The following is a 15,594-nucleotide window of genomic DNA, read 5'->3' on the forward strand; positions in this document are numbered from 1 at the left end:
AGCAGCTGCATCATCAACTCTGTAAAAGCCTCACTCGCCTGCATCTGCTCACCTCCTTGACACTGCTACTCTCCTGCCGTGCGACGCCTCATTGTCCCTGCACTGTACAATCAGGTCTCATTCCCGCCACTGCAGTGAGTGCCACCGGTGCACCCCCCTGCACGCTGTACTTTACAGCCATTCTCCTCCCATTCTCCTGGGGGTCCTGGTAAATGGGACATCGGCCTGCCGATCACTTCTGCCCACTCGTCACACACCCCAAGCTCTAAACAAGCACGCCCACGCCGTCCTCTCCTTCCTCTGCAGACGAGGGTGCGCCATCATCTCCACTGACATCCCCGCTGGACGCCTGCCTCTCACAAGGTCACTGACACCGTCAATTTCTCTTTCGCTCATTGCCCGCAGACACTTAAGACTTCGCTGATCCCACATTTGGCTTTTCTTTCCCCAACCCGTCAACGACACGCCGCTCCATTACAATCGGGATCCTCTCCTCTCGAATCTGACTACAGACTTGGCTTTCTTCTAGTCGGGATCCTGCATCTGATCAGCAACATTGTACTTCCATCATCCTACCGCTTCTCATTACTACTCATCACTCTTCATCTCCTCCCCTACAACTCTTGGCCGATATACAACAAGCCAAGAACTCAGTATCTTGTTGTCTGCACCACCCAATTCAGCCTCCAATTTCGTTGCAACATCGAATAATTGGCTGGGTTCGACACAATCGCTCGACTCCCAGCACTTGCTCGCAACAACTACGGAGTCCTCTGCCGCCCCTCGCACCACAACGTTTGTCGTCTTCGACATCCCGACTACTACTCTCTTCTCCCTTACAACACCTCTCTCACAGCTCACACTCCCATAATGACCATGGCTTTGGACCCTTCACAACAGCAGCGCTTCGGCCCTGGGCTTAACTTTGACTACCAAGCTCACGCCCAGCCGCCAGCGTTCTCTAACCCTTGGTCGTCGGCCTCTTCGCCGCCTCAGTCTATTCCCGCCGCGTCTGGTCCCGGCAGCGCTCTGTTCAACGTTCACGGTGGACAACCGAGCTTGCCTCCCACCATGATGCATGGCAAGCCAATCCCTGGTCGCGATAGCACTGGCAGCGCTTCCTCCATGACATCCTACGGCTCCATGCCCTTGGGTTCCTCCGCCAGCAGCCATCATCACCCTTCATCTGCCAGCCTCGGCATGCAGCACGATCTCCTAAACCCCAACCAAGATATGCTTGCCATGAATCGCATGCAGACCTCGACAGCTGCATTTGGCGAGCCCAGCTACGCCACCTCGGCTTCGCCCGTCAACGGCCACTTTGCACCTCCAGCATCCGGCCCTTACGAGGCTATGGGTTACGCAGCCGCTCCAGCACGGTCGCACCCTTTCCCCATTGGCCATGACGACCCGTCTCGCAGATTTTCGCAAACGTCAGTAGATCCCGCAGACCTTCAATCGCACAGCAGATGGCTCTTGTGCCATGAAACATGTTGCTAACTTCTAGTACAGCCTGCCTTCCACTGAGAACCGACGCGCCTTCGCTGACGCTCTCGACGCCAGCCACGGCATGCTGGCAATGAGCCAGGACACACCGAGAAACATCTACGGTGGTCGCAATGACCGCTCCTCGGTTGATTCCTACGGGTTTCCGTCGACGCACTCCACTAGCTCGTCGATCTCTTCTACCGGTAACATTAGCTCCTACTATGGCGATTCGGTCTCCGATTACTCAACTGCTGGATCAGACATTGAATCGAGGACGCTCCCTCGCATGCTGGGCCCTCAGATCCCCCCCGCGCCGCAGTCGATGATGGGCCAGTTCAGCTCCAAGGTCTCGTCAAGTACGCAGAAGAAGCACAAGTGCAAGGTCTGCGACAAGCGCTTCACCCGCCCAAGCTCGCTGCAAACCCACATGTATAGCCACACTGGCGAGAAGCGTACGTTTTCAGACCTCGAAAGACGCCCAATCCATTTGCTAACACACGGGATAGCTTTTGCTTGTGATTTTGAGGGATGTGGCAGACACTTCTCTGTCGTTTCCAACCTCCGACGCCACCGCAAGGTTCACCGTGGTGATGCTCGCTCAGAAGCTGGATCCGAGGACCACCACTCCGACTAATTGCCATGATCAACAAACAACATTGGTACATTTGTCACATTTACACTGGCATCATTACATATTGGTTCTTCAACAATTTTGTATCAAACGAAGAGATACGCTTTACGACAAAGGACACACATAGAATGGATTATTGGGTCGATTGCATCAATACTGCAATGCGTCTACTACGGGCCACACCAGTCATGCACTGGTGGTGCCTCGGGAGTCTTACCAACCGCACGAAGGCTGGAGGCACAATTTTCTCGGACAACATAGCCATGCATGCATGGTCATGAATCGGTGTCAGCCGTTATAGATCTGTCCGACCGGCGTTTACTTGGCTATTGGGGTTTGCGCGAGGCATGTCTTTTGCATTTTTTTGGTTTCATTGTTTTGTTTAGTTTGGGCGTGAGATATCTGTGACGGCGCTGGTACCCAAAGGGCAGCCACATCACAACGGTGGAAAGGACAGCGATGTATATTTCACTTGCGAGTCGTCCACGGAATGGCGAACTCACACTGTACATTAAAGGAAATATCTGAGCAGACGCGGCTCTGCATATTTCAACGGTCATATACCCACAACAGACCCGAATTGAGTACATATCTTTATGGCCTTTGTTGCTACGCGACTAAATTAACAAGTGAGCCTGAACTAGTGGCGCAGACATCTTTTGCTCTCTACATGTTAGTGACTGAGACAACTATTGACACAAAATCATTTCGGCTGTCCCACGACAGCAAGAGGGGGGGGGGGGGGGGCAAAGAGAATAGACAGCCGGGTTGGGAAGTCGCGCCGACGCAAGAGAAGAACAATTGTCAGGAGCATTGCCAGATTCTCCCAGCCGGAGGGACGAACTTTGTTGACGCAAGACTGCGGCATCCCTCTTTGGGAATGGAGCGAGCCTGGGTATAACGGGGGGGGCAGGAGAGGGGCCGGGAGGTGGGCGCCTTGGAAGACTGCAATAACGGAAGAGACGATAATGGGTAGTGAGGGTCACAGGGAAATACTGGGTAAAGCGACAGAGGGAAAGGAAAAAAGCCACCGAGGACAACGCCCATGCCCCCCGGATGATCTTGTTGCGGGACAGTAGCCCACCACCACACCGTAAGGTTGGCGCAGCACTTATATCGGTTCGCCCAGCCGCCGGACGCGCGAGCACCAGTCAACTACCAGTACTGCCAGTAAGATGGGATTACGCGGCCCTGTATCAAAAAAAAAAAAATAGAAAAGGGACGTGGAGAAGAGAACAGCTTGATTCTCAGGGGAAAAGACTTTCCATTGGATGTTTTTCTTTTTTATTCTGGATATTTATCCTGTAAACAAGGGGGGGAGTGGCTGTCCGCGATTATACCCAGTAGATTGGGGCGGGCTGGGTGGACTGCCCCAGCATGAACATCGAGATGTGTGCAGAATCAGTAACGGAGAGAAAGAGTGTACCCGCAGTGACATTCGCAGAGAGAGGGAGAGTGAGAGAGAGAGAGAGAGAATAGGAAGTAGCCAGAGAAGGACGAAGAGGAAGCACGGGGCAGATCCTGACTCGAGGAGGAATGGCTGGTCGTTTCAGCGCTGGCTATCACTGCCTGAACTGGGCAAGACTTTGGTTGTCAAGAGCCAGACAAGCTTTTTGTGGGGGATTCTAAATGCTCATGTCTCTGTCGCTGGGGGTGGGTATCTTTGGAGATGCTTGTTTAGTTTGTGTTTTTACTTGTTATGGAGTAGATGAGAAGGGCTGTGCAAGTTTGGGCATATTTTGGCCCGGATTTCTGTTTTGGTCGGTCGGCATGGCCACATGTGCTCCGGAAGCCCATTCACACGGCTGCGGCATTGATGGCGCGACCGACCGACCACCGGCCGACCAAAGAGAACGTGTTGGCATGTGTATGCGTGTGTGCGTGTGTATGCATATGTGCATGTGTGCCGGTAAGCTCTGTACTTTGGTCGGGCGAGAAGGAGTAAGCAAGGTTGTGGGCATCAGCTGCTCCCACCAAAAGTCAGGATCTGACCGATTTTGTACTGCTGTAACCGATTTTTCTTCTTATTCTTTTCCCTACTGAGTATTTTACTGCAACGACTCTCTCTCTTCTCTACAACCACCACCACCACCACCACCACCGCACACGCACCGCACCGTACCGCTCTCCTGCCATCCGCCAGCCATTTATACATGCACCTCTCTCCTCCAGTCTTCTGAACGTTCCCCTCCCACCATGACAAACCCCCATCTCCACCGAATAGAGGCCGGAAAGAAAATACTGGGTATTGGAACAAAAGTGCTGGGATGAATGAGACTGCAGCGGCGAGTGCTGGTACACTCAGCTCAGCTCGGCCATGTGAAAAAGGAGAAGGGACGCGTAATGCCCCCTCCCATATCTGTTCCAATCGTGAAACGACACAGGGCGGCGCATCCCACCCACGGCAGAGAAGGCATTCGGATGACATTTCTTGGTGTGTTAAATCGGGGACAACTACGGATTCGGTCGCCCCCCTTCACCTGCCCACTCTGCTCTCCGCCCCTTCACGCTGTAATTTCATCTATATTTCATCTTTATTGGGCGACTTGAAAACGCGCTGCTGGCGGCGTCCTCTGTAGCAAAGCATCCCGTAGACGAACCTGTGGCCCTGCGTAGGTCGTGCAGCGGTCGCATTGCAGCGGCCATCTGCAACGCGCTGATCAATGCCCGTTGGCGCGCCTCCACAGGCGGGTTCACAACTGTGAACCCTCACACCCTTGCCTAGTTGTGGTTCAACAGCCGTGCCCTCGCAGCTGAAAACGCAAATGCTGGTGAAAGCTGGCAGACGGACCACGACCGAAAGGGCGGGAATCCAACCTCCTCAGCCGAGATGAATGGGAGCAAAAGATCCTAACTAGTACACGGACGCCCCCGTGCCATTCTCAACACACACACACACACACACCACGCAATGCCGTCGCTTCACACAGACTTTTATTATACCATTTCATTGGTGCATGCGATGCAAAACTTTTCGTGTTATAGGCGCTACTACTTGAATCGACAGTGAACCATTGAATGGTCCCCCTTGACCCTTCTAGCTTGCCCCAGCTGACACCATGTGTTGCAAGGGAAGGCGGCAACAGACTAGGTGACCAACAATTTGTGTGGAGGCAAAAAAGGGTTGCTGTCCCAGAATTTCAAGGTTCAGAAGTTTCTATTCTTGGAGAAACCAGTCCCGAGACGACGGCTCCTACAAGATTTGTCGTTTTTGTTCAACAACAGAAAGCAAAAAAGCTTGGCATCAAAAGCCAAGTCTTGATGCTTGTTTCTGCCCGCAAACGCGGAGAAAAATTTAAAGATTGTCGATCTCACCAAAAAAGCTTGGCCTTTAAGCCGGTGTTACTAGACCCAATTTATCACATCGACCTCGACACCACCACGACGAATGCTTTTCTTCGTGCTCCCGCAGGCATGATGGTAGTAGTGGAAGCCATTCCATTCTAAGCACAGACTAGGTCTGCCGCTGTGTTTTCTCTTGCTTGTCTCCCACCTATCCCGTTGCACGGTGGCAATTGGCCCAAGTATGGAAAGGAGGGAGGGGGCCAGTGGCAAGTGGTTAGTTGCCACTTTTCGGGACTCGCATTTCATTGAAACTTGGGCAAAGGCAGAAAGAACCACAACAGTGACACATCACACGTCTTTGCCGAGCTCCAATTAAAATCCATCTCTATTATCCCTCTCTCTCTCCATCTCTCTGCCTTGGGAGATGCCGGTGAGGTTGAGCTGGAGCCTGGTGTAAGCGTTGTGGAGAAGGAGAAAGGCCGGCGCGAAGGCTTCTCTCCGACCCGGGCTCCCCTTCGCTTCGCCCGGGCCTAAAAATGAAAGTGAGCCCAGTGACGATGGTATGACCGGGCTGCCCGCGAGTCGCTGCACTGTGCACTTTGGGGTTTTCGTTGTTGTGTACTAATACAGTAGTACTGTCATCCCCTGCAGGACCGTGGTTACAGGTACCGAGTACCAAGACAACTAAAAAGGAAGGAAAAAAAGTCTCTAGTACATGTGCGGTAGCATCAGTCACATCAGTTCTTCGCATGTATCCTGCACCCACGCCCCCCTGCCCCAAGCAACAACAGGTTTAATTTAGTGTCGCGTTAGCGCTCTGCATGGGGGGGGGCCGACCTGCGAAAACAAGCTTTCCTACCCACAAGACACCGCGCCGGCAGAACTTGGTGTAAAGGCGCTACGACGAAAAAGAAAACTTGTTCGTCACAAGGTGAGGGGAGATGGAATGCGAGAAAGCGTGAAAAGTGTCTGGTCAGGCACTTTTGATGAAAGATACTGTATACACACCAGGGCCCGTAGAGATATGGGGAGGAGCCTATCAAGTAATCGATCGCACACAATCTACGGATGAACGAGGTCCGTACGAGAAGGGAGATAGAAAGCCACTGCGAAAGGTCGGGCCTTTTGGCCAGCCAACTTTCTCCTGAACCGCCAACGAGAGGAAAGATGAAAAAGAGTGGTGATGCGGCAAGGTTGGACAGATGCTGCTGATGCAAGCTCGACAATCAGGTACATTGATGTTGTACGAAAAGGTTCGATGTACGTTTTTCTGCAGATTTGAAAAAAAAAACGGTTGTGCTCGCACCTCTTTTGTCTCTTCTGTGCCAAGATTGACACTTTCCATTCCCTTTTCTAGCCACCATCTTGCACATCGCCACGGGCGCTTCCGTCTTGGCTTTTTTTTATGGTTTGCCCATCCTATCCATAATCTAATCTTGCAAAAACAACGTGCCCCTTGTTCAATCTGTCTTTCTTTCTGCCGCTCTTTCTGACAGATCGTGGTCTTGACGTTCTAGAACAGAGAGAGTGTGTGAGCAAGAGCCATGGAACACCAACACCACCACCACCCCCTTGGGTTTTTTCTTTCTGCGCTTGTCGTAGCGTGCCCAGCCAAGCCGTTTTGACATGCGCAACGGGCGGGACGCCACAACTGAAGATGTCCGATGGGATTGCATTCTTGCATTTGCGCGATTGGCGATTGTGGTTCAAGTCAGACGCTTACTGCGAATTCGATCTGATACATGGGCCTCTTCCCTATCAAGGGGTGTTTTCGTTTTCTTCTGTCTACAAGTCCTTCTGTACATCACCGGAGAAAAGGGCGGAAGCCACTCAGCTATCAGTAGGCTTCTTTTCGGCAGAGGCAGCGGCTCCCTGGCTTCCGACATGACCCGCCACACAAGTACATGCTCCCACGGGTTCCTGCGTTGATTGGAACAAACGAGGCAGCTTGTGAGCGCAGTTGTGCAGCTCTTCTCTACAGCCTGAATGATTTATTTGACACGCCACCGTGATAGGAATCACGGTGATGGGGAACCATGTCATCACCCACCATCGTACGGTCCGCCGTCCGCCTTCCGTCTTTGGGGGCAGCAGCATGCCCTTGAAACAAGAGGGAAAGCGATGAGAATAATAATAAGCCCAGCGCAACTTCGCGCCGAGTTGTGCAGCCAGCCAGCCTGCCGGGCGGGGGGCTGGCTGGCTTTGTGTGTGGGAACAAGCTTTCGCTACCCCAGCGATGTGTGCGTGTGGGTGGCTTTATTCATAATGTAAAATGCTTGTGTTGCCGAGAATAAAATAAATCCACAGCATTCGAGAGAAAGAAAAAGGCGCAGAATCCTGGTCTTTGGGGTGGTTGAATAACTGGTCGAATGAGCAAAGACGGATTAGTGTGCTTGTGACGTCACAGCTCTACCTGCCATTCTTAGCGTGGGCAATTGGACTGGCAGTGAGTGTCCGTACAATGCAGCTATTGCATGAAACTGCGATGTAGATTTTCCACTACATGTTCTTTTGCTACAGTGGCATGCATTCTTTAATGACAGTAATGCGATTATAAATACCTAATGAACAGCAAGATAGGAGGATAAAAGGCACTCGCTTTTACTGTGCGTTATGCGTGCCCGTGAGTGCCTGCAAATGGGTGGGCCAAGCCCCTTTCATCCCTGCTTTCTGCGCTAAACCCAAAAAGGTAGGGTGTGCGTCGAACGGATAGTGGGGACACCATTTTGTGGAGAGGCGAAAGGTGTGGAGACACTGACCCCCAAACAGGATCCGTGGCGGTCGGTACCTGGTCTGTACTTGAGCCGCGCCGCTGGAATGTATGACGGGGCGTGGTAGACACGCGGTTCCCCCGTCTGGGTGCCGGGGGTTGCTGCAAAAAACTCCGCAGCACCGCTCGCGACGTCATTCGGTGCCCCGTTGATTGGGTCGATTGAACCGGAAATTTGGGACCCGGTGTGTGTATATGCCTTTTGGCTTGCTTGCGTGCGTGCGTGCTTACATTGAGACAAAGCCGAAAGATCCTGGGAGAAGCAGATATGGTACGTAACTACGCGCTGCTTTTACTTTGATTCTTCTTTTTTCACTGGCTTGCTGGAGAAGGTGCCGAAAAAACTGGCAACCAGGAGGCAGCTGAAAGTGTACGTGCCCGTGTCTGCTGCGTCGACCCAGATTCCCTTTACCCATTCCAAAATGATAGGCAACACCCTGTGGATAAACTACATGTGTACGGATATCTTGTCTCTAATTGCGCGTTCATCGAGGAGATTGGGTCTTTGTTTCATAGTCGTTCCCTGCAAATCTTGCTTGTTCCTTAATCGAGGCGCAGCAGCTCCTCGGCTCTCGCTCAATCCTCTATTTTTGATAAGTTAAAGTCTCCAAGGCCATATAATTGTAATCAAACAGCACCATGGCATCGAAATGAGGCTCCAGTCGCAATCTTCCATGCATTTGAGCGCGTGCCGCTGACGTACATGGTGGTCACCTCTTCAAAGGAACCAGGGATTGTATCAGAGAGCCTCGTCGTCAACACTTGGCGTGTGTAAGAACTTTTACCCCTACAAAATTGTATTCCTCTTTATTGTCCTGGCGGTTTGATTAAATCAGAATCCCACCCCCCGCAGACATCTGGACATTATGCTGTCAGTGGCTTTTTTTTTTTTTGTCCCGGCCACCTCCCAACTTGGGCAGGTTGGTGTGTCCATGTCCAGATCGACGTCATCGCCCAAAAAAGAAAAGAAACGGTGTAAAAAAGCTTGTAACAAGATCCCTGAGCTCTCAATCCATATTTTATATGCAGCCAAATTTGAATCCTTGCTCGCCGTAGCAGCCCACGTTTGGTCTAAAAGGCTTGTTTTTTGGGGGGGGCAAGGCTTCTTCGCTGGCTTCCGTCTCCAATGATCGTCATAATGTTGGGGGCAAGGCACGTGGTCAGCAAATAGGGATGCAGGCAAAGCCATGTACTCAACAGAGCGCGCTGGCGTTGATACGAGGCTTCCAGGTGGTGGTCAGCGTGCGGAGAGAGCAGCGAGGGTGGGTGTGCGTGAAGAATGGCCATGTACCGAGTACTTGGGATTATCCTTGCCTATAACAGTATGACACAAGATGTGTGTAGGGCGAATGAGATGTGCAAAATCCATATTTTCCATTGTTGCTGTAAATAACTCGAAACGCTGTCCGCCCCAACTTACCTTGCATTATGAAAAAAGTAACAGAGTAATCGTTGGACTTTCCAAAAAAAAAAACCATGACAAAGAATCTTTGTGAGCAGTGAGCACACAAGGCACACAATATGACTTCATCTCTGTAAACCCCCATCTCGTAGTCTAATTATGTAGAGCTGATATAGCGAGCGTGACAACAAACAGAAATGGTCGTGCCGAATCGAGAACGTCTGCAGTGCTCCCAGTTCGGCTACACCCCAGAACGGTAGCATCGCCGGATTGGCAGCCCTTGTTCTTCGTGTCACACGAGACAATGCAAGGAAGCCCTTAGTCGTCGGCCAACTATATCCCCCAAAAACCACCTTCCGTCTTTTGGTCATGATAGGCCTCCCCAATGTTTGGCACATCTGTCTGCGGTTTGGCGCTGCAAGCCACGTCCGGCTGGGACCGGGCATACCTTATCGCAAGTAACTCTCTCTTTTAATTACTCCGGCAGGACCTGCCGTCGGCTGAGCCGGCACATGACGCCCTCGCTTTTGCCGGGGGTGCGGGACATGCTCCTTACAGCCGCGGGTGACTTCCAAAACAGGAAGGTCGTGAGAAGGCCCTATAGTAGCGATGATGTTCTCAGACGACAATCACCTGAACAATTACAAAGATGCCACTGTGGATGTGGGATCATCACGGAGTGTCTTGGTGACGAGCCATCATTCGTATGGATATATTGTGGCGGCAGCATTCTTGCAAGCAAGTAATCATCTCGTATGGATGCATTGTAGTTGCAGCATTGATATCGCTTCGCCGTGGCGTAGTGATCAATCTCGGGCTTTTCATGGTCTGCACATTTTGGGGTTGCGGAATGGAACATGTACTGTGTAGGACTGGCTTGCATGATACGGCAGAACATTATATCTGGTCATGGTATTGCATATAGCTAGCTGCTTAGGAACCCGAGGCTCAGAATGTGCATGAGCTACGAGGCATCTGCTGCAACCCTGTGTGCGAAACATTGCATTGCCAGGTCGCAGAGTCTCAGCGTATGAGTACATATCCGCAAGGCAATGAATGCCTGGTCACAACGCTGGCAGCAATGATCCAACGTCTCAGTGTTCGCAGTGTGTACCACAGCTACCAGACCTCCGTAGTTCGCAAAGGATCAGTCATTCGCCGATTGCAAAGAGAGGACACATTAATTAACTGGTCAAGTTTCTTCATTCATATTACGCTATCGCTATCAAAGCTCTTGATATGCCGAGCGAGTTGCTCCCTTCAACTGCGCTCGGTGACAAAAACACAAACAAATGTTCCAGCCTTCATCGCTTTTCCATATTTCCTTCCTATCTCTAAATCCACACTCGCTAGAAATATATATCGCCCATTACCACACTTCAAGAAATGGAGTCGCATTGACTTGCTGTGCAATTTTCGACAGGCCGAGATCGATTGACAGCCTTTGTGGCGGAGGCTGCCTTGAAAGATTGAAAATATACAGGACGTTCGCTCTGCGATGCGCAGGCTTTTGAAAAGGAGAAAACAGTATAAATGAAAGGTGGAGAAAAATCGAGTCGGCGAACTCTGAGAAAAAAGGAAAAAGAAAGATTGTGCTAAACGTGTTGTCGCAGGGGAGTCGAAAATATAGACCCTTCAAGTCATGACCTCATAATATGCAAAGCAAATTGCTGAGGTCGCAATGTTGCTTGCCGTCGCTTGCTTGCGCGACCGCGCAAACTTCAAAAACAAAAAAACACCGAACAAAAATCATTGCCTGTTATATCCAAACGCCAAATGCATTTCGGAATAGCCACTCAGAGCTATATAGCAGGCGAGCCACCGGGACGCACTCTGCCTAGCGACTCGAGCAGTTCTCTGGGCGGAACGCGCTGAATGCCGCTTCCGCGGTCACGCATCGAGGTTGGCGCGCGGACGTAGCCTTCGCGCCTCTTTCGAAGACGGTCTAGAACGACACCACCGACTACCATGAGCAGAATGAGCGCCAGCGAAATGGCCAAACCAATGAGCACGACAAAGACTAGCGGCATGTGCCTATCGTGGCCAATCTTGTTGGGCCTTTGCGAAAAGATTTTGCCGATGCTGCTGGTACCTTCGTTGTTGCTTGTGGTCAAGGCATAAGCCTGGTAGTGCGAGCCGTTGAACAGGCAGGCCGAGACGGGACCAGTCTGAGGCAGGTTGATGGAGCCGGTGATCATGAGAGCCTGGTCCGAATCGAGCAGAGGGGCGCGGTCATGATCCTTTGTGAGGCGGAACAATTGGACACTGCGGAGAACAGTACTGTTAGGAAGCTTCTGCTCAACGGAGCGCCATTTGTTTCCGTCCCATTTCATCAGGAAGGTCGAGTTGTCTTTGAGGGATTTCCCGCCAACCCAGAACTGCTTGAGGTCCATGCTGGCTGGTGCTAGCACGTCGATAGGACCAGGAATCTCGTCCATGTTGGAAAAATCAGTCCACGTCTGCTTCACTGTGTTGTAGTAGGCCAGAGGCTTTGAGCCGCTCGAGCTGGTGACCAAGTCGCCAGCGACGAGGATGGAATCACTGTTCACCCACTGCAATCCAGTGACATGGCCAGTGACGACGGTGCCAGGTCGAGTCCACTGGTCATCATCAACGTTGAAGATGCAGAGACCAGGGCAGTCGAGAGCACCAGCTTTCTCGAAGGAACCGCCGACAAATACCTGATCGCCACCGCTAGGTCGAACGGCAATGGAAGTAACAACACCATCACCGCCCGTCAGGCCAGCGGGCTGATGAGAAAACTTTTTACTGTCCAGATCCCATCCAATGATGCCATGGGCTTCCATTCCATTGACTGTGCCAGTAACCTGGCCACCAGCAAAGAGAATGTTCTTCCAAAGATCGACCGCAAAGAACGATGAATCATCATCAATGCCTTCGGAGAGGCCACTTGTCTTGTTGTCGTTCTTAGCATCAACAAAGACCAAGTTGTGGATGGCTGAATCGTTGCTAGCTCCTGCAGTAGTAAAGTGGCCGGCCATGATGGTGAGGCTTTCATCGTCATTCTCATAAAAGGCTCCAGTGGCAACGCCGGCCACATCGCCGCCTTGCATAACGCTTCGTCGTCGCTTGCTCGGTGTGGGTGTCTTGGCATCAATCTTGACCGGGAATTTTCCAAGGCCAGAGACTGACAGACTGGCAACGCCATCAACTGCGAGCGTGGATACGTCGAGAGAGCCGGCAAGAAGAGAGTTACTGCCGTCGAGGTCAAGGTGCGAGGCAGTCAGCATGCCGCTATAGCTTGGGACATCATGTTCCGAGTTATGCAGCCAGATGCTCTGTGAAGGTACCCATATAGCAAAGCCGTCAACCTGGGCCGATGGGACACTGTCGTAGCCATTAGAGTGAGTAAACGAGCCTGTAAACGCGACCACTGTCTCCGGCTTGCCCTCGGTGGTATTGACACGGAGAGGAACAACGTAGGCGACAGATCCGTCGAGACCAGCCCCGAGAGGAGACCAGGTGTCGCTATCAGGGTCGTAGGCTGCGACATTGTTGATGCCCTTGGTGTCGTTGGAGAGAGTATTCGAAAAGGATCCGCCGACGTATAGCTTGCTGTTTTCAGCATGCAGGCCCATAACTTGACCGTTGAGACCACCGTCTAGATTCTTGGCTTCACCACCCTTGCTAGAGATGGCCACAATGTTCCTGTGGTTCTTTGAACTAAAGTTGCCAGCAATGTAAGTGGTGTCCGATGTAGTGGTGAGAGCTTTGACACCGGACATCTTGGCGAAGCTGTAGCCGAGCTTGTTGATGGAAGAGCTATCGAGACTTCTCTCATCGGGGAGGGGGCCGTTGGGGTCAAAGTCGAAGAGACCGTTTAAACCGCCGACGGAGTTGATGAGAGTGAAGCCAACCTGTTGAGCGACGACAACGAGGTCTTGAACCGTCTGATCTTTCGTGGGACTAAGGGTAACACTGGGTTGGAATTTGTCAGAAGTTCTTTCCACATAGCCAAAGTAGATCTGGTCGTATTTGTCAAAGTTGTTGGTCTGAAACAGCTGTGTCTCGAAATCGGGCTGGGCTGTGGTGCTGGACATGGAGCCGGAAACATAGACTCGGCCACGGTTGGCACATGTACCATCGGCCACACAACCAGGCGTATATAGGTTGATGGAGTAATTGCCGGTCCGCGGAATATTGGGGTAAAAGGTGACAGATGCGTTTGAGCCTGCACGGCCGTCATTGACCTGGATTCTGGCGGTGAGATATTCCGCGTTGCTTTGGAGAGCCGGCGACCTTTCCCATGGTCCAGTAGTAGAGGCGGATGACACGGAGCCGGAGTCGGTACGGCACTTGGGCTCGTTGAATTCGTTGATCGCGTAGGAAAATATGTTGTCCTCGAAAACCTGGACGCCTGCAAGACCAGCGCCACTGCCCCACCAATCCAAAATATCGATGCGGAGCTTGTTCATGCCAACAACGTTGACAAAATAGAAATCTTGAAACTGGACCTTGGGGTTGTTGCTGAGAGGGCAAAGACGGTCACAGGTGGCGTTGTTGCCGGTATCTGGGTCGACGTAGGTCATGTTCATGATGTTTGTCAGGCCATTGGGGAACGACTGGATGTTAAAGGTCTTGGTTCCATGGTTTTCAACGCGTGTGTTCCAAAGGCGGATCTTGGTGGGCTCGAAGCCGAAGCCGAACTGAGCTTCCCAGTATCCAGGAGTGGCGTCTTGGAGAAGCCAGGTACTGCCTTGGGCGTCAGATCCACTGGAGCAAGCAACGTTGGCCGGATCGCTGAAGCCATCTCTGGAAGAGCTTCCCACAGCGTTGATTTTGGCAGTCCCCAGGTTGATACTCTGGGTGTCGCTTGAGTTGCCAGGTGTGCTATTGTAATTGCCGAGACCAGTGAAGCTTCCACCGAAAAGGATATGGCCGTTGTCCAGTTTAGTAATGGCTTTGACAGGTCCGTTAAATCCGACAAAGGGCAGGTTTTTGAATCCATCCTTGCCATTCCATGAAATGGCGTTTGTCGAGTTGCCACTCTTGAAATTACCACCAATGTAGACGGTATCGGTGGCACCGTCGCAAAGAATGGCATTCACCTCGCCCTCAAGACCGTCGAGGGTGGTGACCTTGCCGGCGTCAATGTCGTAAATTCCAATAGCCTTGGATTGGCTGCCGCCCAAAGAAGTAAAGTTACCACCGATGATGAGGCTGTTTGTTTTGCTAGAAGTACCATTGTAGAGGCACATGGCCCGAATGGCAGCATCTGTCTGAATGGCTGGTGATAGTGCCCCGTTTGGCAGCTCCGAGAGGAGAAACTCGCTTCCGTTGGCGCTGCGAGTCTGGCCGCCCTGTCCAACGAATTGGTAGAGAGAAATGCCGCCAAAATCACCCGCGATACCAATCTGGCCGAGGTCGGAAAAGTCGAGATTCGCTGGCGGTGCGCGTACGAGATCGGCTGCGTGCGCCATCATGGGCACGAGAGCTGTGAGAAACGAGAAAACGGTGCCATGTCGCTGGCCAAGGCGCGAGGAGCGCCCGTGGCCAGTTGACAGCCGCATGGCGAAGGCGTGTTGATGTATCGGAGGCCGAGAAAATCGGATCGAGTCGAATATACTGATGGTGGGATGTTTTTTTCAATCGCACGAGGCGTATCAAGAGGGCAGACGCGATTGTTTGCCGTCTATTGATGCATCAGGAGGTCGTCGAAAACGAAATGAGGATGGCGGTTAAGGCTAGCGAACGGCGAGGGATCGACGGGAATTAGGAGCGTGAGTAAAGCGCGACGATTGTAAGTAAAGGGCGCAAAAAAAGATGGCCGCGGGTATAACGAATGTAAATGAGCGTAATGGGACGAAAAAGTCGGGATGCCGAAGGGCTGGAAGTTGGCTGAAAAGCCTTGGATTGCAGACGTGCGAGTTTTGTTTGAATGGAAATGGCTGGCGTGGATGGCCGGGTGGTGGTGGTGTGGTGGTGGTGCGGCGCGCGCGAGTGTACGCACTGGCAGAGAACAGCGAGCTAGGGGGGGGAAGTCGGGCTAGGCGAGCC

General features: G+C 52.1%; 2 protein-coding genes across 2 annotated transcripts; one reads left to right on the forward strand and one right to left on the reverse strand.

Moving 5' to 3' along the window:
* Nucleotides 1-870: 870 nt before the first annotated feature.
* LMH87_003732 (uncharacterized protein) lies at nt 871-2,122 on the forward strand (the record flags this gene model as incomplete). Its single annotated transcript, XM_056194846.1, has 4 exons — nt 871-1,433; nt 1,513-1,691; nt 1,749-1,940; nt 1,995-2,122. The coding sequence occupies 4 exons, from the start codon at nt 871-873 to the stop codon at nt 2,120-2,122; spliced, it is 1,062 nt and encodes a 353-aa protein (XP_056048534.1).
* A 9,256-nt stretch (nt 2,123-11,378) lies between these two features.
* LMH87_003733 (uncharacterized protein) lies at nt 11,379-15,107 on the reverse strand (the record flags this gene model as incomplete). Its single annotated transcript, XM_056194847.1, has 1 exon — nt 11,379-15,107. One exon carries the CDS (start codon nt 15,105-15,107, stop codon nt 11,379-11,381), a length of 3,729 nt encoding a protein of 1,242 aa, XP_056048535.1.
* Nucleotides 15,108-15,594: the final 487 nt, after the last annotated feature.

This window comes from Akanthomyces muscarius, chromosome 2, assembly GCF_028009165.1.
Source record: "Akanthomyces muscarius strain Ve6 chromosome 2, whole genome shotgun sequence".
NCBI classification, from domain to species: Eukaryota; Fungi; Ascomycota; class Sordariomycetes; order Hypocreales; family Cordycipitaceae; genus Akanthomyces; species Akanthomyces muscarius.